Source organism: Balearica regulorum, chromosome 2 (assembly GCF_011004875.1).
Source record: "Balearica regulorum gibbericeps isolate bBalReg1 chromosome 2, bBalReg1.pri, whole genome shotgun sequence".
Classification (NCBI taxonomy): Eukaryota; Metazoa; Chordata; class Aves; order Gruiformes; family Gruidae; genus Balearica; species Balearica regulorum.
Window position 1 is genome coordinate 37,468,399 of NC_046185.1, and position 26,415 is coordinate 37,494,813.

The following is a 26,415-nucleotide window of genomic DNA, read 5'->3' on the forward strand; positions in this document are numbered from 1 at the left end:
ATAACAATGCAACTTATTAATATTTATTATATTTATTATAATTACTATTATCATGCCTACATTAAGCAGATTGCCCAAAAGCCCAAAAGCATATCTCATTGTACTAGCCATGTACCTTACAGCTTTTTTATACCTAAAACATTAAACCAGTTGTCATGCCTTTTTTCAAAATAAGCATGGATTATTAAATTGCCCATACATACACAAAACCATTCTTTACACGGTTATCTCAGATTTCTATTCCAAATTTTCTATCCCTTCAGCAATATGCAGCGGCACAAAGGTTAAGAATGAGGAGATAAAGATGATGATCATTACAGTATCTTGATGGTTGGACTTGATGATCTTAGAGGTCTTTTCCAACCTTAAAGATTCCATGATTCTATGATCTTCTTTTATGAAAAAGCCACCTCCCAAAATGTATCTGCACCATTTTAATGAAATAAAATCCCTTTTGAGTCTAGAATGAATATCTTCCACAGTAAAGACTTTCCACTTAGGACATTCTGCTTAATTTCTAGCTTACCAGGAAATGAACTTCTCTCAAAAGAAAAATGAACATCATTAATAACAATTCCCTAAGTCTAAAAAATGCCTAGCTCTTTCATATGCAGTTCTTAGCAGAAGAGTTTTATTTGTTGCTGCTCTTCTGCAGCAAATACAATTAATCCAGTACCTAATGCCTCTCCACTCGGTGGTGTTATTCCTTTTTGAAGAGTGATTTTTACACTTCATTGTTCTAAATTCAACAGCATAAAATTAATCTTCAAAACAGTAGGCACCATAAGAGTTCAAGTCTTTTTGAAATGGCAAGTCATAAAATCCCTGCCTGCTGCATTATTCCTGATGAGCTTTACAGTAGCTTAAAAACTCGCAATATATGCTATACACACCTGAAATTATAGAACAGGTGTTCTGATAAGAATGAAACTTGAGAGACATCGACCATTTTTGCTTTTATTTGTGGTCCTTAAATAATTATAGGAAGAGATATCACTAAACAAAAATTAGTTGAGTTTTTTTAAGATTTGCATTTTTCTAAATGCACAACATACATCAGACAAGTCTAATGCGTACCCAGTCATAAGAAAATAAAATGCTACTACTTTAATATATGCCAGACAACCATTATTCAGCTCAATGGGAGCAAATAGCTTATGCATTTTCCTAAACATCCAGAAGATGGCCACAGAGCTCCCAATAGCCACTTTTCCTACTTGCCAAACAAAGCCTTCTGGATTTGACATACAGGTTTTGACATTCAGAGTTTAGACATACTAAGACAACCCCAATGCAACTCTGATTAACTTGACAAAATTCATTCTCAGGATCGGTCTAGGCCAGGGAACTTGTGGATGGCTGGACTGTCAACCTCACAGTGCATCACAGGTTCTGCAACAAACTCCAGGACAGAAACAGCATTATCATTATTCCACCATTATTCTCCTATCCATTGTGAATCAGGGAAAGCATAAGTCCCCTGGCTGGTGGGACAGGTCATCTCAGATGTACTTATGTTTCCCATGGCAAAACCTCATGCCATACTGCAGCTGGTAGCATAGTAAATTCTAGCCCCTGTACCTGTTTGCACCATGTATGAAACATAAGGTAAATTGAAATTATTTATTTCACATCATTCTTGAATTATAAAGGACATAAAATGGTTGCTCTGGTTACACCAAACAAAGCATTACTCAAAAAAACCCCAATGTATACAAGAACCGAACCAGCTCAGCCATTTCTGTATAGGAACTTTATAATAGATTTGTCATTGACTGTCATAATAGATATTCCTTTACTTACATTGAGTCATTTTACAACTTTCAAAATTAGACATATTTCCTCCAGTAATAACTCAGATATTTTCTGTGAAAGCATACTGAATTGAAACCTCAGAGTTCTTGCCAATGAGGGGCATATGTCCTTACATTATTAAACAACTGTGTATCAAGTTGCTATAGGAGTATCCATCTTGAATTAGGGTAATATTCCTCCCAACATCGAGCCATATAAGAACAAGGGAAACAGCATCATCTACAAGGCACCATGCATCAACATATCAGCATACTATACATCAGTATAGTCACTATCTAGGAAACATGGATTTAACTTCCCCTCCCCATGGTGGCTTTAAAAAAATAAAAATAATTAATCTCCATCAAAAAAAATTGTGCTTTAGACTTGCAGCATTTCTATATCTGAATTTCTTAGTGGCTCCACTGGGGAATACAAGCTCAGGATTAGGTTTGGTGAGTAGGCAAAGAGGAACAAAATGGAAAGTATCCACCAAATATTATGTCCCAGAAACTCTCCTAGGCCAAGGTCATCTCAGAAGAGAATAATCAAAACTGCAGAATCTTTCAGAACTCTTGATTTTAGGGAAAGGTGTACACTGCAGTAGGCTGGTTAGGGTGGAGTAGCCCACAACAACCAGTAGCCAAGGACAGAGTCATAGCTCACCCTTCTACCACCCCCCTGAATGACAACCCACTTCTTCTAAGAACTAGAAAGTACCATATCTGAGATGACAGTCACACAAACCCCAGTTCAGCAATAGTGTTAAGGAAACTTTTAGCAAGCCAAGTACTGTTCCAGAAGACAACACTAACTCAAAAAGAGACTCTAGTACTGGAACTTAGAGTAGGCTAGATCAGAATAGCAAATACCTCCGCAAAGGTAATTAAAAATTTAACATCTGTAGGAAAAAGATACTTATAACTGAAGTAACAGTGATCTCCCGGCCATATAAGCCCCACTTTATAATTGAATAGCAATAATTATGTTCACATTCTTCCTGTTTCAATCTCAGAAAATATCATTATTTTGTATTATTACTCATACATCACACTAAAAGCAAATGGATTTTATGAGCAAAGGCTGTATCGGATAACAGCTGCAGTACTGTGATAAAATTATCTTCCTTAAAGGTTTGATTGAGCTTATCTAAAAATGTCGATCTCAAAATAAATCACAAACATTGATCTCACACAAGAATAACATGATTTTAAAGTTCAGCCTGAACAGAAGAAAGGAAAAATCCTCTACAGAATACTGATGACTAGTTTTGTGGTTCAATTAGCACAACACATTTAGGGCTAGATGCTCAATTGATCATGGATAAATCATTTTTACAGGCTAAAGTCCATTTCAGATCAACAACTGTGTATAACTGAAAAAAAAACCAACTTAAAGTATTATGTCTTAAAACAATACTCTTCATGAGGTGATTGATAAAAGTCTAGTTACATGTCATGTAGATGTACATTTGCAGTTATATCATCATCATCAGAAATGCCTAGTTTCAGTGGGAAAATTCAGAGGTCTCTCATAAATGTTAGTGGTATTCCATTCAAATACATCCCCCATAACCAGAATGTAAATCATTAACAGTTTCCTATAGTGTAGATGCTTCTAAATGAAACCCCATTCTAATGTGTTTCAGAGACTGCCAAATGCATTGAAGTAGTTCATGATGTATGTATTAAACTTCTCACATCCCACATACTCGCAGGTTCACCCACAAAACTGAGGACATGATTTTAGTGGTTTGTTAACATATTCTGATCTTTTTTTGAACTAGTTCTACCCTTATTGTTATGCAAGTTTTACTCTTGTTGCTGATCTTCATCCCCGTAAAAGATAAACAGAACTTAGGCTTTTACATTTCACTATTTTATGTTTTTCTTAAAGGGCTAAGATCATGCTTGTCTGTCTTAAGCTAGGTATAAACAACATCAACTGATTCTAACATTATGAGAAATAACTGTTTGAGATACTCTGGAAGGACTCAGAGATCTTTCGTTGTTGGAGATATTCAAGAGCCATGGACGTTGTCCTGAACAACTGGCTCTAGGTGGTCCTGCAGGGGGGGTTGGACTAGATGAAGTCCAGAGGTCCCTTCCAACCTCAACCACTCTATGATTCTATGATTCTTTATGGTTTCCAGTAATATTTCCTACTAGATCGCACATGGGTTTCTAATTTACTAATTACTGATTACTCCCCTTCCAAATTAAGAAACAAAAGAGTACTTTTTGGTTATAGCTAGATACTGTTATTTCTGGGATTCCCTCCATCTAACTGACTTGGACTGGTTCTCAAATAGCTTTGGTTAATATTAACTTACTACCATTTTCTGACCTGAGAATATCATTGAATTCAAAGCATGATAAATTTGTTTCTTCCCCTCTGATTTGCAGTATACACCTGGCCTTAACATGGATTCAAAAATTACTAACAAAATGTTGGTTATCTCTGTTGAAAGGCTATGTGTAATTATGAAAAAGTACCTATCTCACAGTAGAACACATTGAGTGTCATCAAATGCTGTTACCATGTGTAAATTGAAACATCCAATATGCACACATTTTCAATATGCACTCTAATCCTTAACTGTTCATGTAACAGATGTAAAGTTGTTCACAAAGCAGGCCGACTTCATATCTATTCTGCAGCTAGCTCTTGCTAATTTAGTCCTTATTTTTCCCACTCAGAACACTCATAATTCACTGTTTTCCATCTCCTGTCATCTATTTTTCCATCCTCAGAAGATGGGGAGTAAAGACAGGTATATTCATGAGCAAGATCCTTAGCTATACAGGAGATTTTAACTCTCTGTGAAAGGCAAACAGGTCAGAAGGGGAAATACAAGAGCATACGTTTGAAACAGCATGGAACTTTTTTTTCTTACTTATGATCAGCTGAGGAAAAAGGATGGCGGCAATAAAGATGAGAGACCTTGCAACCAAAGAAAACAAACAATGCACAAGGCAAATGCAGTATATTCCTGTGTGTTGCTTCACATACCAAAATCTCCCCAAAATAGTTGACTTGATAGTTCAAAATCAACTTAAATGACAGACAGCTGATTGGTGAAGCAAATAAAACCCAGGTTTCCCACATGAGTAGGCCTCTGGAAAATGGCATACTTAAATCACCTAGCTCCAACACACTTACACTATAATTATGGCAATACTCTTCTCCACTCTCTCAAAAAATCATAACATACTTTTAACATTGAGTATGAAGTCACTTTTGGTTTCTCACATCTACTGCAGCACAGAATTACTCACATATCCTCTTGATGGGGCTTGGGAGGAGGGCACCAAAAACAAGGAAGTATAGTTTTAATCACTAGAAGGACTGAACATAGGAGAGACCAGACATCCAGGTGCCTGAGCCTCACCTTCCACAGCTTTCAGGCAGTTTTAATTTTGTGTGAAGGGCACGGGTTTGTCCCAAAGCACATATCTAGACTGCATAGTGAATGAAGCAATAGAAACTAGAGTTTAATTCACAGGCTGTGTCAGTTGCATAGCAGTCAATGAAGCCCTGGAAACCCAATACAAGATCCAAAGCTTATCTTTAAAAATGGAAAAGAATTCCAGGACTCGATGGAAAATTGAATTAACTTCAAACATCTGCTTTTATGTGGCACTCTTCCCTGTTAAAATACTGAATGAAATGAGAGGGTGCTGTGATCATTTGCGTACTCAACTATTTGTTGAGTCCGGTGCCTGTCCCATACTGCTTCGAAACAAGGTTGGTATCAGCTGCAGCATTAGACTCACAGACTTCACGGACATGCTTGTAGAATCAAAAGCACTGACTAGCCTGCCCAAAAGAAGCATTAACACTGGAGAAGGTAGCTATGGGACCTTATCATGACTTTTGTAGAATTCACTACATGGGATGCTTGTTTGGGTACAGCACTGAATGACTTGCACGTGTCTTATACTTCTAAAGTTCCAGACATGTCTATTCACTGAAACTCTCTAAGATATTTTCTATGTGCAATCTGTATTCTACCTTTGGGTGAACAATAAAATCACATTTATTTTCAAAATAATTTCTTTTTTTCCCAAACATTTCACATTTTTAATTTTGAATTTTTATACCATCCTAACATGTAAGAAGTCATAGCACAGAACAAATTTATCTTCTGAAATGATCTGAAAATCAGGAGTACAAAAATGGGAAACAAGGACATATAGCTTAGAATTAATCTGGTGCAAGTGTTTACATGATACAACCAAAAAGGCTAAACTGCAAAATGAGTAACAACTATCAAAGAACAAAAAAAGCCACAAGAAAAGATACTATAAATACACTAGGAAAGGAGGACAAAGTAAAATACAGAACTACTACATCAAAGAGAAGGAAAGCAAATAACAGATGATACATAGAGATCCCAGTGTTCAATACTTCCACTGCTTCAGTCTTTACAAAAAAATTAATTGTGGCCAGCTGCTTAATGCTAGTGATTTTAAGAGGAAAAACTGCAAGCCAGATGATGGAAAGCTGAAAGATATTCTGATGACTTTTAGATACATTCAAGTTGGCAGAATCTTGTTAAATTCACTGTGGAGCACTTAACTAACTAGCTGAAGAAACCTCTAATCCATTAGCAACAGTCTTTCAGGAATGGAGAGGACAGAAAAGGGCAATTATCATATCTTTCTTCAGAAAGAAAAAAGGGAAGATGCGGGGAACTACTAACCAGCAAGCCTAAATCTGACAGCAGCAAGAATATTTGACAAAACTGTTAAATAAACAATTTATCAACATCTAACAGATAGGAAAGGTGATGAGAACCAGCCGACATGAACTTATCAAGAATGAATCACATCAAATCAGTCTAATTGCTTTCTCAAGTGGGAAACTTGCCTAGTGTTTAAAAGGAGAAAGTAGATGTAAAATACTTCAGCTATAATAAGACTTTGTTTACTGTTCTAGATGATACTCCAGTAAACAAATTAGAGAATTACATTCTAGGTGAAATCACTGCAAGGTAGATAAACATCTGGTGGGAAAAAACACACTTACTGAGTAGCTTTCAAGGGCTGGTTGTCAGATCTGAAATGGAATCATGAAGAGGCCTGACAATATTTCCGTTAATGATCTGGATGAAGAAATAGAGAGCACATTTATGAAAGTGAACTTAGTATCAGGCTGCAAGTGATTTAAAGCACTCTGGGGGACAGGATTAAAATTCCATATTATCTTGATAAATCATCAGAAAACATCAAGTACTAGCAAGAAATAGTGAAGAATGTTTAATTTGTGAAATAACTCTATGAAAATCTGACTCCAACAACACTGACCAGGTACATTCACCTCCAGTCCAAGTATAGGACCCAGAAGAGCTGCAGTGTTTTGCTGCAGTTAGAAAACTCTGTGGCAAAGAGAGGTACAAAATGCTGCAAACTGTATTTTAGGTATAAGGAAGCCAGAGCTCAGTGGAACCTACACAATATTCACAAGGAAAGACAAAGATGTAGGACTGAAGAATGGATTTAGCCCTTTATTATTGAACTCTCACTGATTGGTTTGTATCTCCAGACAGTGAATAAATAACCCTTTCTGAAAAAAAAAACCCAAACAGTTCCTGTATCTGTGTTAACCTTGGTTAGAAGTCTCTAAAGGAGAAAGGCTTGAAAATGACAGTCACACCCATCACAGTAACACAGCCAGGCAATGGTGGGGCTGCAAATCAGAGCCCCTCATTGGAGGTGGTTTAGCTCCTTAGAAGCAGACAGACCAATTTACTAGAAATGAATTTGAGAAGAGTCCTGTAACTATACTACTATAATTAATATAAATATGAAAATCGGTCAGAATGTCATTGTTGTGATCAACCTAAATCATTTGGGAGAGAAGGAATTTGGGCAAACTAGTTTTTGGTATTTGACAGAATTTAGAAGAATGCTGAATTTCAAAATTCTCCACAAAACAGATCTTCCATTCTTTATTCAGCTCTGTTTCTAATCTCATCATCTGCAATTTCTCCAGTGAATCAAGAAGTGCCACGGACAAAATTTAATGAGAGGAGAAAGAAAATATTTCTCATTCAAATGCCTCCCAGACCACGGTACATACTTAGTTTTCATGTACCATGGCAGAGAGTACTTTTCATATTTCAATAATTTTCAGTAGTGTATGCTCCCACCAATGTACCTCAGAATTCTCTTCTCCAGGAAAGAAAAAGAAAAAAAAAAGCGCTAATCTTCATCATATCCAGTAATTCTCAGAGCTAGTCCTTACATGAGCATGCTACTTTTAAACACTGCTCCTGTTTGACTTTGTCTTTTAAGGGATAATACTTCAGTTTCGTTACGAAATAGTTGGCTACCATGTTTTTGGGTATTTATTTGAGATGCGTTAAATATTTCTTTGAATTGCTTTTGAAAACTGGAAGGAATTAATTGGGGCCAAGGATACAAAACACCTAATTATTTTTCAATGACAGGTCTGATCTCCATCAATGAGGTTAAGGTTTCACAAAGGCTAATCGATTCTAACTGCTACCTCCCAAAGGAGCAGTCTCATTGCTGCACGTTCCCACCATTTTCTGTAAACCGGCCTCTTGTGTTGATCTCTTGATGAGATAATTCAGCTCACTAAACTGGCAGAAAACTAATGTAACAAAAAAGGAGGTGCAGGGAAAGTAGTTGCAGTCAGCAGGAGAGCTGCTAAATTATCTCAGACATTCTGTAAACCTCATCATCAGGAATGTAACTGCTGATGTCAATGAACTTGGTCTTCATTGAGTAGAAGACCACCTTCTTGATATGTACCTCCAAATTACAGTTCAGGCTGCATGGTTACATTAAAAAACTAAAATCAATCAACTTACTGCGAGACAGATTCTCAAGGGCTTTTCCAAGTTTTTTGCTCTCTTGAAGAATATGATTTAGTTCATCAAAATCATGGTTCTCCGGTTTTGTCCTCCAATCCCATTTAGGATGCTCTATTGACCTTGGCACTAAATGTACACAGATATATAGATGAAGTTTAGATTTGGTAGTTCAGACTCCTACAGTAGAAAAAAAACTGCACAATGAGTTTACAAGCTCAAGTAACTTGAGTGGAAATTACTTAACTATCCTCCTATTTTAAGAGCTGGAAATACTTTCTTCAGTCACTGTGAAGTAAAAATGAAAACATCTACGAACAAATGCATACTTGGGTAGATTCTTGTGACTGAATTAGTTGGTAAACAGGAATAATTAATATTAACAATTAAAAATAATTAAAATAATGCAATAACAGAAAAATGTAACAAAAATATTGCATATAAAGGTACTTCATTTATATGAAAATACAGTAGTGTGTCCTAAGCGCCAATAAGGAAAAATGTCAAAATGAAAATGAGTAACTGGTACTTTTGGCTTTCCTACTGATTTTATCAAAAAGGAAAAATAAATATTTTAGATAAAGCTTTTAAAACAACATGTATATACAATTCTTTTAAAAAAATCATACAGTGTAGATAACACAGTTCATAAAAACAGTGAAACAAAGTATGTCCCTATTGTTCATGCTGCACAGCCCATAATCTTTATTCTAATAATTAAACAAACTCGATCTTTGTGAAGCACAATCTTGAGCTTAGTCTCTTATTCATTATCTATTACCAAGACTTTGATTTAATTTTAAAGTAATGGTTTCTCAACTGCTGAGCTAACTTTATCTACAACGGCAGGAAAGAAGAGAAGGAGTTTCTGAGATATGTAAGACCCACAAGGAACACAGCTGCATTGACTAATATGAACATTTTGAATGATTTGTAGAAATGAAAGCCAAAATGATGCTGTCTCTGGAACTGCAGTTTAACATGTTCTTTTTGCCAGTGTTCTGAACTAAGCGATCTGCTGCCTTCACCACCAAATGCAATTGTTGGGCTGTCTCCAAAGACAGCATTGCTGTGCTGAGAACTGCACATGCTGGTGTGAAGATGATGATGCCTAGTCCACATTCCCAACAGAAAGGATCAGTTGCATTTATCAATGGTTGCTAATGACTCACTTAAAAATATCTTCAAAAACGAAGCCTATAATGTCCAATATATCCTGGCCAGCTTTGAAATTTTTATTTACTATTTTGACAGCTCTCAACTAATTTACGCTTACAAAATTCATTTTCATTACACGCCAAGAAGCAAACTTGCAGACTCCTACAGATCATGCAAAAAAAAAGTGGTATCTTTTTATCATTTGGAATTTCAGAGTGCTTTTATGATGGTAAGGGGAAATTATGCTCAGACTTCAAGTTCTGGTAGGTATGACAAAATGTGCTAAATAACTGTTGCTACTGAAACTTGCTTTATTGCTGACTGTCCTCTGTGTGAATATAGAATCTGCTCCACTTTGGATCAACTCCACAAGGGAAAGTTGAAGTTAAGTCAATAGCCATCTTTTCCAGGTAAAGAAATGGGGCAGTGGAATGTTTAAGTCCTTCTGTCACAAAGAATGTGATTCCATCGCCCATAGACATAAACCAAGCCATCTTCACACCAGACCTATACAGAGTCTGACAACCCAGAGAATATTCTGATCTGTAACACCCAGTCAGGAACCTGAGTAAGTATTAGGGAAATTAATACATTAGACTGCAATTACAGACATTCTCAAAGACAGAAGACAAAGGAGACATTAAAAATGACCTACAGAGATAAGAGTAGGAGGAAAGAGACACAGGAAGCCTCAATAAAGAGAAGCGAAGAGGGGAAGAATTTGGAGTGTCAGAGTCCAGTTCTCCTTTGCGTTCAAAAAAGACAAGTCATGTCTTTCCTTCTGAGGACAATGGAAGTAATGAGCTATGGTGGTTCCTAGTGAATAGATATAGGCCTTAAGGTATTAGGGTATGACCAGCCTCTACTCAGATGGACAGCTTATAATTTTCGTTGATACTTTTAAATGCCAATAATTTAATTTAAAATTCCCTGGTTAAGGAACCACTATATTCATTCATAGTTATTTAAATTTTTGTGTGACCAAAAATTGCCTCCATTCATAGATCGTAACATAATTAAATTAAACAGCACGACTTCAGTATTTGTCATCCTTTTTCTTATTTACAGAAAATAAAATGGTCCATCTAGTATTTTTTCAAAACTTTTACTAATTGTAAATATAAATATTTAGAAAACTAGAAAAGAAATTCTATAATGAGGTGGCTCTATTTTCACTCACCTTTGTTTTATATTGAGATCACATGCTCCTTTACTGCCTGCTTTTTCAGCCAAGTCATCTTCTCCCTTCAGTGTACCAAGACTATATTCTACAGTGTCACTCACTCTAGCCTACTAACAGTTTGACAGACTTTTCTTTCTCTGTACTGAACTCACCATGCTGCAGAAATCTCACAGTACCACCAAAATACAAACAGGCAATAATTTAATATAGTAAAACCATGTACAAAGAAAAACCTTAGGGCTTTCAGGTTGCAGAAAATTTCAACAAGCTGGAATTTGACATGTCAATTTGAAATAAACTACATTTTTCAAAATACCAAAGGACAGAATTTGTGAGAAACCATGCGATTTTGAAATAAAATTTGTCATGGGAACGAAGCTGAATGAAACAAACATAAGTTCTACTCAACAGCTGTGGAGCTTCCAGGATCAGCAACTGCCAAGTATAGGGACCAATCTGCATCACAAAAATGAGAGTACAAAGATTCTATCCTTGGGAAGTTGGGAAACTTGTCAAGAGACAATGGCCTGGTCTCTAGTTTCAGAGAAATGTCCCACAAACACAGGAAACTTGGACTGCATCTCACTAGATGGATGGTGGGAAATCAGTCAAAAACATGGTGGAAATCTGCTCTGCATGCTGGTGTATGAAAGTCTGGGTTTCAGTGAACCATTTTGTACTTCAGTGAAAATGTATCACAGCAGATATGCTGTCATGGAACATTTCTGAGTTTAAACAGAATTTGTTTCAGCAATGAGTTTGGTTCATTCTATTGAACCAAAACTGAGGGGGAAGTTAAGCAGAATTACAAATGACTGAAATGTTTATTACTTCTAGAGAAGACACAGTTGTTCTTACTTACCAACTCTTCCAACTAATGAATGGATATTAAAACTAAAATCTACTTCATTACAGCATGTAGCATGTCTCTCCTTTCAAGGTTCATTTTCTGCTTGCTTACAAAATTTTGGTTTTTAAAGTATAAACTTGTATCTTCCCATCTATAAGATCAAGCAGCATTGGTCATTTTCAAATGGATGGCTTTTTATGAAGCATGCAGAAATCTATAAAGACCATATGACCCTTCCATGAGATCTTTTGAAACACATGATCTTCTTCTCTATGTATGAAGTCCATCATATATCATTTCCATGCATATGTCACTACATACTTAGTAAAATCCTTCCATAATATTCTGACTTCTTTATTATACTCACTCATTCCTCAAAAACATCATGTCAGTAATTTTACATCCCTCATCACATTACCTGCCTCAACCTCAACTCTGTTATTTGAGAGATTTACACAACACTTTCTCTTGAAATTATTTGCCTACAATTCAGAAGATTTATTACATCTACATCGTAACATTTGTATAGAAATATTGAGGTTTTCCCTTTATAGAGCTGAGATTTCCCCATCTCATCTGAGAAGACTGCAAAGATGTGTTTTCCAGTATTTCTGATTTTCTGGTGGTGCACCCCCCCCAACAAATGCACATCAGATTAATTCGCAGACGTGTTATGAATTCTGTCACAAATCAGCAGACCTTTATTTTCTACTGGATGATGGTACAAGATCAGTACTGGTTTTATCTACATATACGTGTCTTTTCAAGACATGATTTGCAGACAGAATCAGACCAGTTGCTCATTAAATCTTACATTTCATTAATCCATTGTATGACCATCTTACATCTCAAAGAACAGAAATATGTGTGTGATTATTGAGCATAAAATTACTTATGCATTTAAATCTCACAACAGCATTCAGATTAGAATCATTTATAATACAGCCAAACTGTTTTACAAAGTACCTGGATATTAAAAGGCTAAGAGAATGATGGCCTAGAGCCCTAGACTGACCAAGGGTAATTACAAGTACACAACGTTATAATTGTAAATGGGATATGGTGAGAATGGTGAACCAAATCAGAGTGAAAGGATGATCTGTGATTTGATTTAATATGAAGGTGGTGAAGAGATCAACCTACTTTGCCTATAAGTAGCTAGCTGGGAAGAAAGAAGTCTGTTTCACAAACTATTTAGAAACTTCCGAATTTGTTCTTCTTCAAATACAGAATGTGATTGCCTAAACATTTCATTAACTATATTGATATATACACAAGCACACACACACAGAGAGCCCTTGTTTCAAGCCTCTTTGCCAGACAACAGCAAGTTCTGCTTAATTATGTTTTTGCACACACCAAACAAGTGGTCGGTAGCCCTTAGATAACAGGGCTTCTTGTTTGTGTGTTTGTTTCAGGTTCGACTGAGATCATAACAGGCAGGAGGAGGGACTGGAGCAATCTTTCCAGTAAAAAAGTTGAATGCATAAGGAAGCAGTATCTGTACAGGAATAACATGCATGCTGCAGTCAACATCATCTCTGCTGAAGGAAAGAAAGTATTTCCTAATTAAATAAATCAATTCTCTTGATGTTTTCAAAGATTCCTATGAAATGACAATTCTCAGTTCCGAATAAACTTACAAGTTCAGGATCATTTGAACAAGATAGTTGTAAGACAAAAGCTCTGCAACAGAATGTATTACAGCTGATGGACTACATTGAATTTTGGGTTTGTTTTGGCAGTTTTGGGGGCTTTTTAGTTTGTTGGGTATGGGGGTGGGTTGGTTGGTTGGTTGGTTGGTTGGTTTGAAACACAATTCTGAGAGCAAATCTTTAGGTCTCAGCAGGCCCAAAACATTCTGTTTCTCAGATGAGTCCTTACTACCTCTTTGGAGAGGCTTTGGAAAAAAATGTACAATGACACCCAAAAATGTTTTCAAGTACAAGTTGAAGGCACAAAAGAAATGGAATATGTTGTGCATGTCTGGACAGAGTAACAAACAGCTTCTGAACATGCTTGCTTTCTGCTGATTTGAGTGGCTGAAGGGGCATACAGTATTCACTGATTTTGGCAAAAACTCAGCAAAAAAAGTCTTAAAAAGTCAGTATTAATTTTTGTTGGCAGAAGATAAGAGAAGTAAGACATGGCAAAAAAGCACATGGCTGAAACCAGCCTCTCTGATAGCAATTAAAAAAATGTCGTTCAAATACATAAGGTATTTTCAAAAAGTTCAGAGACAAGTATTTGCAAGGGTAAGTCATGAAAATAATAGGAGGAATCAAGGTTTACAACAATGGTATGGACAAAAAAATAGGAAAGGGCATAAACAGAAAAGCATGGGATCAGATGATAATTAGGCTTGAAAGGACCTCTGAAAGTCTTCTACTCCAACCTGCTGCTCAAAACTGATCCATTGGGGGCTGGTTGCTCAGACTATCCAGCTGAGTTTTGAGCGTCTCCCAGGATGGAGATTCCACAGCCTCTCTGGAAAACCTGTTTCAGTGTTTGACCAACCTCACAGTATAATTTTTGTTGCCTCTTGTCTTTTCACCACACACCTTCAGGAAGAATCTGTCTGTCTTCTCTACCACCCTCCAGTGTAATAGTTGATGATGACAATGAAATCTCCCCTTAGCTTTCATTTCTTCAGGATGAACAAACCGATTTCCTTCAGCTTTTCCTTGTCCATCACGTGCTCTAGCCCTCTCATCATCTTGGTGTACTTCCATTAGACTTGCTCCAGTACACCATTGCCTAGCATGACATACTCCAGATGCCATCTCAAAAGTGTGAGACAAACTCTGCTGGTTATACTCTTGCTAACACAGCCTAGTATGCAGCTCACCTTGAGTGCTGCAAGAGCACACAGCTACATCTGGTTCATATTCAAGTTCTTGTCCACCAGCATCCCAGGTCTTTTTCTGCAAAGCGACTTTCCAGCCATTCAAACCCCATTTTATACTACTGCTCAGGGTTATTCCTTCCAAGATGCGGGATTTTGAATTTGCCTGTGTTGAACTTCATGAGGTTCTTCTCAATCCATTCCTCAATCCTGTTGAGGTCGCTTTGAATAGCAGCCCTGCTACCCAAAATACCAACTGCTTCCCATAATTTGGTCTCACCTGACAACCTGCTAAGAGAACATTCTACCTCATCATCCAGGACATTAAGAAAGACTTTTAAATGGTATTGGTCTCAGTACCAGTCCCTTAAGCATGCCACTAGTGATAGGCTTTCTGACTGGACTTTGCATTGCCAGTCACAATCCCTTGAATCCGACTTTCCACACATCTTGTTGTCCACTTATCCAGTCCATATCTCACCAACTGAGTTATAAGGATACTATGGGAGACTGACAAAGGTTTTGCTGAAGTCAAGGTATGAAACATCCACTGCTCTTTGATTACAGGTCCAGTTATTTCATCTAAAGGGGGCAATCAGGTTGATCTGATCAGACATGTATGATCTCATAAATTCATGCTTGCTGTTCCCAATCAGATTGTCCTCCTTCTTGTGGCTGGGAACAACTTCCAGGAAAATTTGCTCAACAGCCCTCCCAGAGAGCAAGGTTATGCTGATCAGCTTGTAGTCCCTGAAGTCTCCTTCTTGCCTCTCCTCAAAAATCGATGTGGTTTGCCTTTTCCTAGTCATCAGGAACCTCCCACAATCATCATGACATTTTGGTGATGATAGAATGGCCTTACAATGACATTAGTCTCCTCTCGCAGCATGCTCAGAATGAATCCCATATAGTGCCATGTATTTATGTATGTACAACTGCCTTAAGCACCCCCTAATTCTATCTTTCTCTGTTGTGAGTAAAGCTGCACTCCCACAAACGCTGCTTCTAGACTTAGGGCCTTGGGTAGCTTGAGAGCAAGCCTTACCAACTGAAGAGCATTTTTAGATGCCCTTCAGCCCGCAAGGACAGATCCTTGAGTCCAGTCTTATTACAGATGTATGAATTATTTCCTTGCTTGACATGTGACCTGGTAGCTTAGAGTGCTCAGCCTCGTCTTTGTCCCGCTCCTTGGACAACCTAAGGACCAACAAGGATGAAACTTGTAGTAGGCACACAAATGGAGTGACATGTCACAGATCCATCTGGGATAAAGACTGAGAACTTGGGATCTTTAGGAGGTGGCATGGAAGTTACTTGATGTGTATCACAGAGTCTGAAGTGCAAGCACAGGGAGGGAGGAGAAGAATGCAGTATGATGACAGGAACAGAATTCTATTCTATCTATAGATGACAATACAGGATAATATTATATTAATAATTCAACTGAAAGTAAAGCAAGAATCAAACTCTTCTACCACATATATCTGGCGTTCTCAATTGCTCATAGTTTGCTTTCCATTTTAATCCTAATTCAACAGAAAAACATACTATGGGTTTGGAAGTATGCACGAATTAATAAGGTAGTGAAGCTTTCTTACATGACTTGGACTCCGGTGACGGTGGAGAAATGTTGGACACGGCAAGGTCACTCTTTGACTTTTTAGGCTTTTTTGCATTTACCTGCCAAGGTTTATCATAACTTCTAAAATCTCTTCTTGTTCCTTTATTTTCTGTTAAAAGAATCAAATCAGGCAATTATAACATTTGTAGGGTCATTTTTTGAAGACTTAATAAACAATTAACCCAGAAAAAACAAGACCTATCAGTCCAAACCAAAGTCAGCTCTTTTTGTTCTCCTATTTCTGATTTATGCTAAATTTCATATATTTCTTCCATTTTCTAAACATCAAAATTTAGAAATTCATTAATGTTTTTCATTAAAAACATAACATCTTATTTTTTGTTATGAAAAAGTCCTTAACCTCCATTTATTCTCTTACGTGTTTGACTGCCTATGCTTAAAAGTTTACACTTCATATAAATAAAAAGTTGATTTGTCAAGCAACTAACGTTTTGACTATCAGCAACTATGTGAGATCTATTATTGTCTGAAACAGATCATCAGTCAATTTTTATATACAAACCCAACATTCTAATAGTAGCTTGTACCAGAATATCAAAGCTAAAATTTCTACTTTAGAATCAGAGCAGATATTTATTATATTATTATTATTTATATTATTTATGTTTATGTTTCTGAAGATCTACAATCATAAATTATTCACACTGGAGTTCATAAAGTAGTAATAGCATCTTCTCTTTAAGTGTTGGAATGATAGGTTGTTAAAAAGAAGTGTATTATTAAAGAAAATACCTCAATAGAGGCTAAATACACCAACGGGAGGGAAAAGGAAAACAAAGCAAAGAGAAAGCAAAGAGGACAGCAGGGGAATCAAGGCACCTTTATATGCACCTTCTTTCTCCTTGAGACTGGGATTTTTTCCACCCTGTAACTCTGACCCATACTCATATGATCAGTGAGTAGGCTGAGCTGATAGCCAACAACGTATATTAAATTCATTATCTACTGGACAAACAGGATTTACTGTGCATGCTCAAAACCACAGAGTGGTACCAGTTCAGTAGGTACATGTGCATCCAGGAAATCATGGATCAAAGTTTGGGAAGATTATATTGGAGACTAGCCCTTTCCAGCATACACAACATACCTGATGGTTCACTCTCTGCCCAAAGGGCAGCAGAGCCAGACAACGTTCTCTGAAGCTGACTGCGGTTCCCCTGTTTGGACTGAAGATGATCAATTAGAAATGGGATTGGCTGGTCAGGTGTCTCTGTTATCAGCTTGGTCATCAACTCCTTTAGAAAATTAAAACAAAACAAAAAATTAGTGGGATATTGCACCTAAACTAATCTTGTATTAACAAAATGTAAAAAGCATTTACAAGGAAAAGCCTGTTTTCAACTTCTAAGGAAACAGCTGGAAACACACATTCCTCAAACTGCCGCTAGCTTTGGCCTATGAAATGTTCATGTCTGAAGTGCTCCTCACCTATACAGTCACTCTTCCACCGGAATTTATGTTAAACAACTCAACTTCCACTACCTGCTCAAATTTACCCAAAACAATCTGAATACCGTTCATTTAACCATTCAGAACAAGCACCTTTTCAAAGCAGCAAGTAGCTCTTCTCTGACCCATACATCCAAGTTTCTTCTCATTGGAAACTGATGTATCAGGAAGGTTGGTGCATTTTTGATCTCACCCAGACATGGAGCAATGATCTGGTTAGAATATGCATTCATACCTGAGAACCCCAAGGTCTGATCAAACAGGCAGACATTTTTCAAAGCAAGTCATCCAAAATATTTTTGTACAGACATAAGCAAATATTTTATTACACTGTTGCAGACATGAATACAAACCCAATGTCACCAGGAAACCATCTCCTATGCCATGCATTGATACTATCCAATTACTGTTATACGCCCTGGCCATGAAGGGCAACAGAAAGACAAGTACTCTCCATATTGCTGCTGAGGTTCTTCCTGGATCCCTACACATAAAACACAGATCAGGAATCCAGAAAGAAGGCGTGGCTCCGTGCTGGGCATGTGCCCTAAGAGGAAATTAATGACAAAAGTGGGAGGTTACCCTGAAATCCACATAGTTCCACAGGAAACCTGTGCCTACTACTGCAAAATTAAAAAAGCTCCATGGAAGTAAAATATTACAGGAATGTACAACAAAATCAGGACAATAAAATGAGCGTTTATTCTCTCTCCATCTATCTGCAAGCATAAATCTTACCACACACCTTGGTCAACATTCAGTCAATTGTGTTGGAAAAAGACACTTAAGAGGGAATATATACCACATAACAGCAAAGATGAGTAACAGCACGCAGGACTATTAAGACACAGCAAGTTATCTTTGTCCACTCCAAGACTTTCCATCCTTTTTATTCAAATGGTGGTATAAACAATTAAGTACAAGTGAAAATGAGACAGAAACAAGCTTTGCATTTCAGAAAGAGAAATTTGACTTCAGAAAACAAAAAGGAGAAAACATGCGCAATCTCATGTCTTGTGAAGACATGATTACCTGTGTCCTGATTTTTGATAACTATCTACAGGGAACAAAAAAATGTGTCTTTGGTTTTGAAACAGAACTCCACAGGGAAAAATTAAGCTACTTACTAATCTTAGAAATGGTAAAGCTATAGAGTGTAACTTCATCTAGCCTGTCTCTCACCAAGGTAGGAGAAACCCTCTGATATACATCAGACAAGAAAAATCCAGAAATTGGAGTAATTCATATTTTGGTTGCTTGGCAACACTCTAACAGCAAACCTTTCTTTTTTTCCCTGCCAAAATGCAGAATTAGTGACAAGTGGAAAGATGTAATCTTGTGCTTGTAATGGACCACAATAGCTGTAGGAATTCCACTGCAGAGGATTCTATTACCAAAGGAAGAGTGTCAATCTGTAATAGCTGACTTGTAATTTAAATAATTTTCTGAATCATGGCTTGAAAATTATTTCTCTGTCTTAGATTAATAAAAGCAAGATGATGAGAACTGAGATACATGCATTGATACTATTAATTTTTTAAAGACATGGATAGGTGATAATCTATTAATAATACATTACAAAGTTAATGTAGCATTAAAAAGATAGTAAAGAGATGAAAAATTTTAGAATGCCTATGTGTCCATGTAAGACAAATGTTACTTGACTGTTGCCATCACTGACTTGCTTCTCACCGGAAGAAGTGCTCTTTAATTAACAGAAACAGACCTAATAAAATAAAACTGATTATCAGATTCGTTACCTTATTCTGAGACATAGTAATAAAACTAAAGAATATAATTGCACAAAGTACAAAAAAAAAAAAGTGCTATTCCAAGGTGATGTGAAATTAGCTCCTATTCAAAAGGACCACTTTTTTATCTACTGTTAACATATTGATAATAAGGCCTGAGTGATATAGAGATCTGTGCTATCCCAGAGCATAATCAGTTCTATTCTGTGACAGCAATCAGAAAAGTTAAAAGAACTATAGATATAGGCTACTTTTATCTATCTGGAGTAACAAATGAGTTGTACCAATCCTGTACTCCTAAAGGATTGTGTGTACTCACACAAAAGTGACTCAGATTACAAAGCCTGCCATTTAAGGAAGACAAAGCTCTACTATGAGTATTCCATTGCAAAACAGGAGTGAAGAAGCTCTTAGGGATTTGCTTCACAAGCTGCTCCAAGCAAGGTGTGAAAGTGGTCTCCAACTTACCACAGCTGGGTTCCCAAACTCTGCAGAATTTGCAAACAACACCTGCACCCCAGCCAGTGATAACAATAGCAGTGATAATAGAGTCAGACATATGGTCTGTGTAAATCCACATTCATGTGCAGGAGGTGTTATCTCCTTCCATATCCTCCTGCCACGCGCACTGTCAAAGATCCCAGAAGTAGGATCACAACTCCATGATCCTTGCCGCCTTTGCACCCCTACCAAATTCTGCCACCCAGTCCATCAAGGGACCTAACTCCATCCACCCAGCCCCCAACCTGTGCTCTTCAAGCTCATGCTTCCTTTGAGACTCTTGTCATCCCCAGCAAATTGGCACTTACAAGGAAATATGTTATCTACCTGTGTTCAGTTGCTTGGCTATGCTATGTGGTGGAGGGGTGGGAGGGGCAAGAGAACCAAAACAAAAAAAATCCCAACCCAACAAAAAGCAAAAACAACTTCACACAGGCAGTAACTGTACTTAGTGAGCACTCAGCTCATTTTTAAAGTAAAAACATACACTTCACTGAAAGTGAAAAGACATTACAGATTAGGAATGCCTATTAGGGGTATTCTCATTTTAGCATCATTCCCTAGTAAAACTATCTTAAACTTCTGATGAAATTATTCAAAGGTTATTTGACGCTCTCATCTGTTGCTCAGACGACATCTTAATAGACAGCAGGAATAACATACTACATGGTACTCTAAATATACTCTTGCAAGTTTGAAATGTTTCAAAAAAGGATGATAAAAGTGAAGGTATTAAATAAGAAAAACTAAAGTGTACAACAAGTTACAAAAATAAAATTCCTTTTTGGTTAGCAGCAGTCTGATCTGACTCACAATGTGCTAAGTAGGCAAGGTTTCACAAGAAAAGAAAAGGAAAAAGACCAACTAGTCTCAATGAAGCCGCCTCTGCATTAACACCAGAATAAAAATGGCACAAGATCATTGAAACTGAATTCATTTCTTGATGAAAAATTCAACAGATAAGTTTCAACTATGCATGAAAACCGACATGCAAGACACTTACATGTCTTTTAAAAATATTAACTATAATTTTTGCCTTCCTAGCTCAAATTTCTAAGTTGTCTACTTGATCTCAATTTCACCTAGTTCAAATAAGAAAAATATATTTTTCTCTACCTTTGTAACATGTTCTTCTGTGCACAGTATGCCTTATAACAACAAATAGAAAGTCATGGCATATTGGGTCTCCATGCTGCCAGATGAACCGTTCACTGCCCATAATCTCTCTCCTCCTATCTTCTTTCCACTGCTATGTCTTCCTGTCATTCTATGTCCTTTGTCTTTTCTATCAGTGAGACCTCCCTCAGTCTCTCCCTTCCAGCTATGTAACAGTTGAAGAAGCCTGTTCAGACGTCAGTAGCTATTAATTCCCTGTGCACCCACAAGAGACACTGCAGCACAGAAAAGGGATGAAAGGGAACTTCCATGATTACTACAGAATACCTTCGTTTCTGCTGCTTCCCCACTGTATTGCCCCAAATTGGGTTCTGCCCTGACCAGAATGAGAAAGAACAGGCAGAAAGGTGATGTAAGCTCCAGAAAAACTGCCAGTTAACTCCTCCAAGGATTTTACCTTGCACTGTGCAAACCAGAAATGAAATGGGTTATTTCTACTTTCTTCTGTAACGGTATCTGTCCTGGTTTTGGCAAGGATAGAGTTAATTTTCTTCCCAGCAGGGGGTATAGTGCTGTGTTTTGGATTTAGGATGAGAATAATGCTGATAACACACTCATGTTTTAGTTGTTGCCGAGCAGTCAAGGACTTTTCAGCTTCTCATGCTGCCCTGCCAGCGAGGAGGCTGGGGGTGCACAAGAAGCTGGGAGGGGACACAGCCAGGACAGCTGACCCAAACTGGCCAACGGGATATTCCATACCATAGGACGTCATGCTCAGTATATAACAAGGCGTTGGCCAGGAGGTGGCGTGGCTCAGGAACTAGCCGAGCATCAGCTTCAGGTGGTGAGCAACTGTGCTGTACATCACTTGCTCTATATATTCTTTTATCATTATCATTATTATAATCATCATAACTGTTGTTGTTGTTGTTGTTACTATTATTATTATTATCTTCCTTTTCTGTCCTATTAAATGGTCTTTATCTCAACCCACAAGTTTTACCGTTTTTCTTTTTGAATCTCACCCCATCCCACTGTTGGGGGCAGAGTGAACAAACAGCTGTGTGGTTGGTTTAGCTGCCGGCCAGCAGTAGGTTCCAACAGTAGGTTCATATGCTTTTACATTGACAAGTTTTATTAAACTATGTAACATAGACTGTTTTAAAAGAAACTTGCAAAAGTTGATCTGTGGATGTTTCCAAGAGGGAGATTCATGCACATATTGATAAGGCTGCAAAAGATCCTGAAAAAAACAGGTCTAAACTAGCGACTTAATATATTAATTCTTTATAATGAGAATAATCTTTCACTATCGTGCTATCCTGAGGTCCTCTATTAGTTATTCTATGCAGGCTCAAATTTTAATTTCTTTGTGACTGTCCATGCATCTAATACAAATGAAACAGTCTTCACAGTCTATTAATCATAGGCCAAATTACAAGAAAGCTCTAATTAGCTATGTCTAAACATACCTATGAGGTTATTAAGTTAATTAAGAGACATTCTATCTTGCCCTGTAATTGATAACAGTAACTACACAACAATCACAGGTTTTGTTTTTAATGATATGGACTTCTAAGGACTATGGCAGAACATGCACAGATTTTGGCCACATTATGCTCTCATTTTGTGGTTTAAATTAGATGTCTGTATCTCTCTCCTGCCCAAAGAGACTAGGTGGCTTAGCTTAAACTACAAGCTTTTGATGGGATGTAGTTCCAAACTGAGACAATTAAATACAGCAGTCTTCACAACAATGTCAATGGTGATCTTGTCAATGAAGAAGTCAAGGAAGCCTAAAGAGCTCCAAGTTGACTAGCGAGTGTATGTCCACTTCGGGTAAGAACTGCTCTCCAGGCTCCACTGACTCTATTGGCTATATATCCATTGAGACTTAGAAGACAGGCAGACATGTAAATTTAGGTTTGCTAATCACTTCATACAGGCTGTAAGTGAACAAAGAAGATATAAAATTGAGTGAAAACCTGGGGAAGGAAAGTAAGTTTAATAAACTTCTTAGTGATTGACACATTTTTTTCTTCAGAATTCCTTTCTAATTTCTGCAGTAATAAAGCAAGGAAATAATAAAGAATTTTAAAAGTGTATTTCAACATTATTCTTACTGGTTAAAATAAAAGTCTGCAATTCTTAAATGAGAGCAGAAAGGTAAACATCACTGCTTCTACCACAAGTGATTATTTTCTATGGAAATGAAGGAAAAATACCAGCACCCTTCTTTCAGAAAATAGCTAGGCTTTAAATCTTCTCAAGCAATTCAGAATTAAAAGAAGAAAATCATATTATAGACTATAATCAAAATGGACTCATCATATTTTAAGTGTTCATGAAATTACCAGCACGTCTCCCTATGAAATAAATTATTCAACACAAAGCAAAGCTCCACATAAATACAATTCACATGCCTGCAGCATACTAGTTTCAAACTAACCAAGGTAGAAAAACAGTTAAGGATTAGAAGTCCTATTCAGCTTGTTTGTGAAAATCTTCAGACTTTTACCTGGAATCAACTAAAAAATTTTCATCCAACTCTTTCTTTGTTCGAAGCCTCAACACTACTCATTCCTGCTATTTCTGCTAGCTGTGCAGCTAAATTTAATATCACAAAACTGCAATACACAGCATGGCACACAACCCACAAAGAAATTAATTTGGATATACAACTAAAGAGAAAATACAAAGCTGATATGGTGGCCCTGATATTATGGTGCAAACAAACCTCCCCTAAAGGTGGCACTGGTAGGGAAATCTACAATACGGGACTAGTGGCACGGATAACTACTACCATTCTAAGTCTCAAATTGCTTTTTTTCACATCTCAAATCAGGTTGATAACTCTCTGATATACAAAATTAGTACACTTTTGGATCATAAAATGAGAATAGTAAGAGGGAGTCTGAAAACAAACATTGTTGAGTAGCTAACAGTCCTCTTTAATGTTCATCTATTAAATATTTGTACTAATTCAGTAATAGAAGACCAATTTGTGGCACTATGTTACTAACTATATGTTTAGGGAGACTCTGGAGAGCAGAATGGAAACAACACATTCTTTCCACTACAAATCCTTTGCAAATCATATGATCAGTTCCCCGAGTTGGATGAACTAGTCCTATCTGACATAAATCCAACTTATGTATGTAACAGTGGCTAAAATATGCATCATTGATCTTATTTAATGATCCAGAAACAAAAACCTTTTGCATAGATGAGGTCTGGTGGACAATTCTGAAGTTTCACTAAGCTCATGACAGTTTATCAAACTCCACCATGCACATCATAACGTGCAATAACTACCTGAACCTCTTGCTGTATTTTTTCACTTATGTATCCTTTGAGGGTTTTTCCCCTCTTATCTTATTCTTAATATTTCAAATATCATTGTCCCAAATGTATTATACAACTTCTGAGCTCACAAAATGGCTTCAAACACCTTTGCTCTTTGGCTTTATTATTAAAAGATTTCCTTTCTCCCATTCAATCACTTCAGACAAGAATGCTGTCAAAAGGGAGGTCACTGGTACTAGGTTACTCTAAAACATTAACTACTTCTCAGTAAAAGAACAAAAGGCTAAAGACATGCTCTCAGATATGCCAAGCGTGTCAACAGTTACCACGTTTTCTCCCACGGTTTTCAAACCACAAAGATTTTCTATGATAGCTTATACTTCTTTCAGCAGTCCTGTATCTCTGCATAACAATCTCATGCTTGTGGAATTATGCCTACCACATCATTATCTGAACTCAGCAAGGATTTATCAAACGAGGGTAGTTTGTATTATGGCAGAAACACTGTAAGGTTTCCCTGAAGAGTAATTCAGAAATCTTCCTCGGTTTCCACCTTCACTACCAACCAGTGGAAATTCTACCCTGAAGGCGAGGCACTTCGCAGTTCAACCAAGAGAAAATTAAGCCTACTGATTTTCTGAAAGGTCTGTAGGATTTACATCAAAAGGAATACTCATAAATAAAGGCTAGGAAAGATTATTACAACCTGGACTCATTTCCTTCAATTATAGCCATAAAACAACACTGACTGCACATCACTGACTTTCCTAAAAGCTACCTCAACAGGCTAGAACTGATATTTCTCTGATCAGCTGAAGTAACCTGATTCCAATTTCAAGGTCTAAGGTGAAGCTACTTGTTCCTTTGTGTTTGATGATTCATTACTGTAACTGTTTAAAAAAATCGCATCATATTTCCAGTTTAAACTTCACTGACTTAGCTTCTACCTACCTGGCACAAACTTTTTTTCTGAGGGAGGGTGATATTAGAAATTAAAGCAGTAGGTATTTTTGACCCACTTGACTAACCTGATCTCCTTCTATGACAAAGTGACCCGCTTAGTGGATGAGGGAAAGGCTGTGGGTGTTGTCTACCTGGACTTTAGTAAAGCCTTTGACACCATTTCCCACAGCATTCTCCTGGAAAAACTGGCTGCTCATGGCTTGGACAGGCATACTCTTTGCTGCGTAAAAAACTGGCTGGATGGCCGGACCCAAAGAGTTGTGGTGAATGGAGTTAAATCCAGTTAGTGGCCTCACAAGCGGTGTTCCCCAGGGCTCAGCACTGAGGTCAGTTCTCTTTAATATCTTTATCAATGATCTGGATGAGGAGATCAAGTGCACCTTCAGTAAATTTGCAGATGGCACCAAGTTTTGTGGGAGTGTTGATCTGCTGGAGGGTAGGAAGGCTCTACAGAGGGATCTGGACAGGATGGATCAATGGTCCGAGGCCAACTGTATGAGGTTCAACAAGGCTCAGAGCTGGGTCCTGCGCTTGGGTCACAACAACCCCATACAATGCTACAGGCTTGGGGCAGAGTGGCTAGAAAGCTGCCTAGTGGAAAAGGACCTGGGGGTGTTGGTCCATAGCCAACTGAATATGAGCCAGCAGTGTGCCCAGGTGGCCAAGAAGGCCAACAGCATCCTGGCTTGTATCAGAAACAGTGTGGCCAGCAGGACTAGTAGGGAAGTGACTGTCCTCCTGGCACTCTGACTGGTGAGACCGCGCCTTGAGTGCTGTGTTCAGGTTTAGGCCCCTCACTACAAGAAAGACATTGAGGTGCTGGACTGTGTCCAAAGAAGAGCCCCAAAGCTGGTGAAGGGTCTAGAGAACAGGTCTTATGAGGAGCGGCTGAGGGAACTGGGGTTGTTTAGCCTGGAAAAAAGGAGGCTGAGGGTGAGACCTTCTTGCTCTCTACCACTAGCTGAAAGGAGGCTGTAGCCAGGTGGGTGTCAGTAACAAGTGACAGGACGAGAAGA

General features: G+C 37.6%; 1 protein-coding gene across 4 annotated transcripts in view; it reads right to left on the reverse strand.

Moving 5' to 3' along the window:
• Positions 1–26,415, reverse strand: part of C2H8orf34 (chromosome 2 C8orf34 homolog) — a 201,662-nt gene that overhangs the window by 148,256 nt on the left and 26,991 nt on the right. For 3 of the 4 annotated variants that reach the window (XM_075743927.1, XM_075743925.1, XM_075743926.1), the window contains exons 2-4: positions 17,401–17,548; positions 16,270–16,401; positions 8,636–8,764 (exon numbers count right to left, since the gene is read on the reverse strand). In XM_075743927.1, the coding sequence (XP_075600042.1) occupies positions 8,636–8,764; positions 16,270–16,401; positions 17,401–17,542 (403 nt within the window). In that variant the 5' untranslated portion in view covers positions 17,543–17,548. The remainder of the gene's footprint in view (positions 1–8,635; positions 8,765–16,269; positions 16,402–17,400; positions 17,549–26,415) is intronic. The other variant, XM_075743929.1, reaches the window with a different exon arrangement.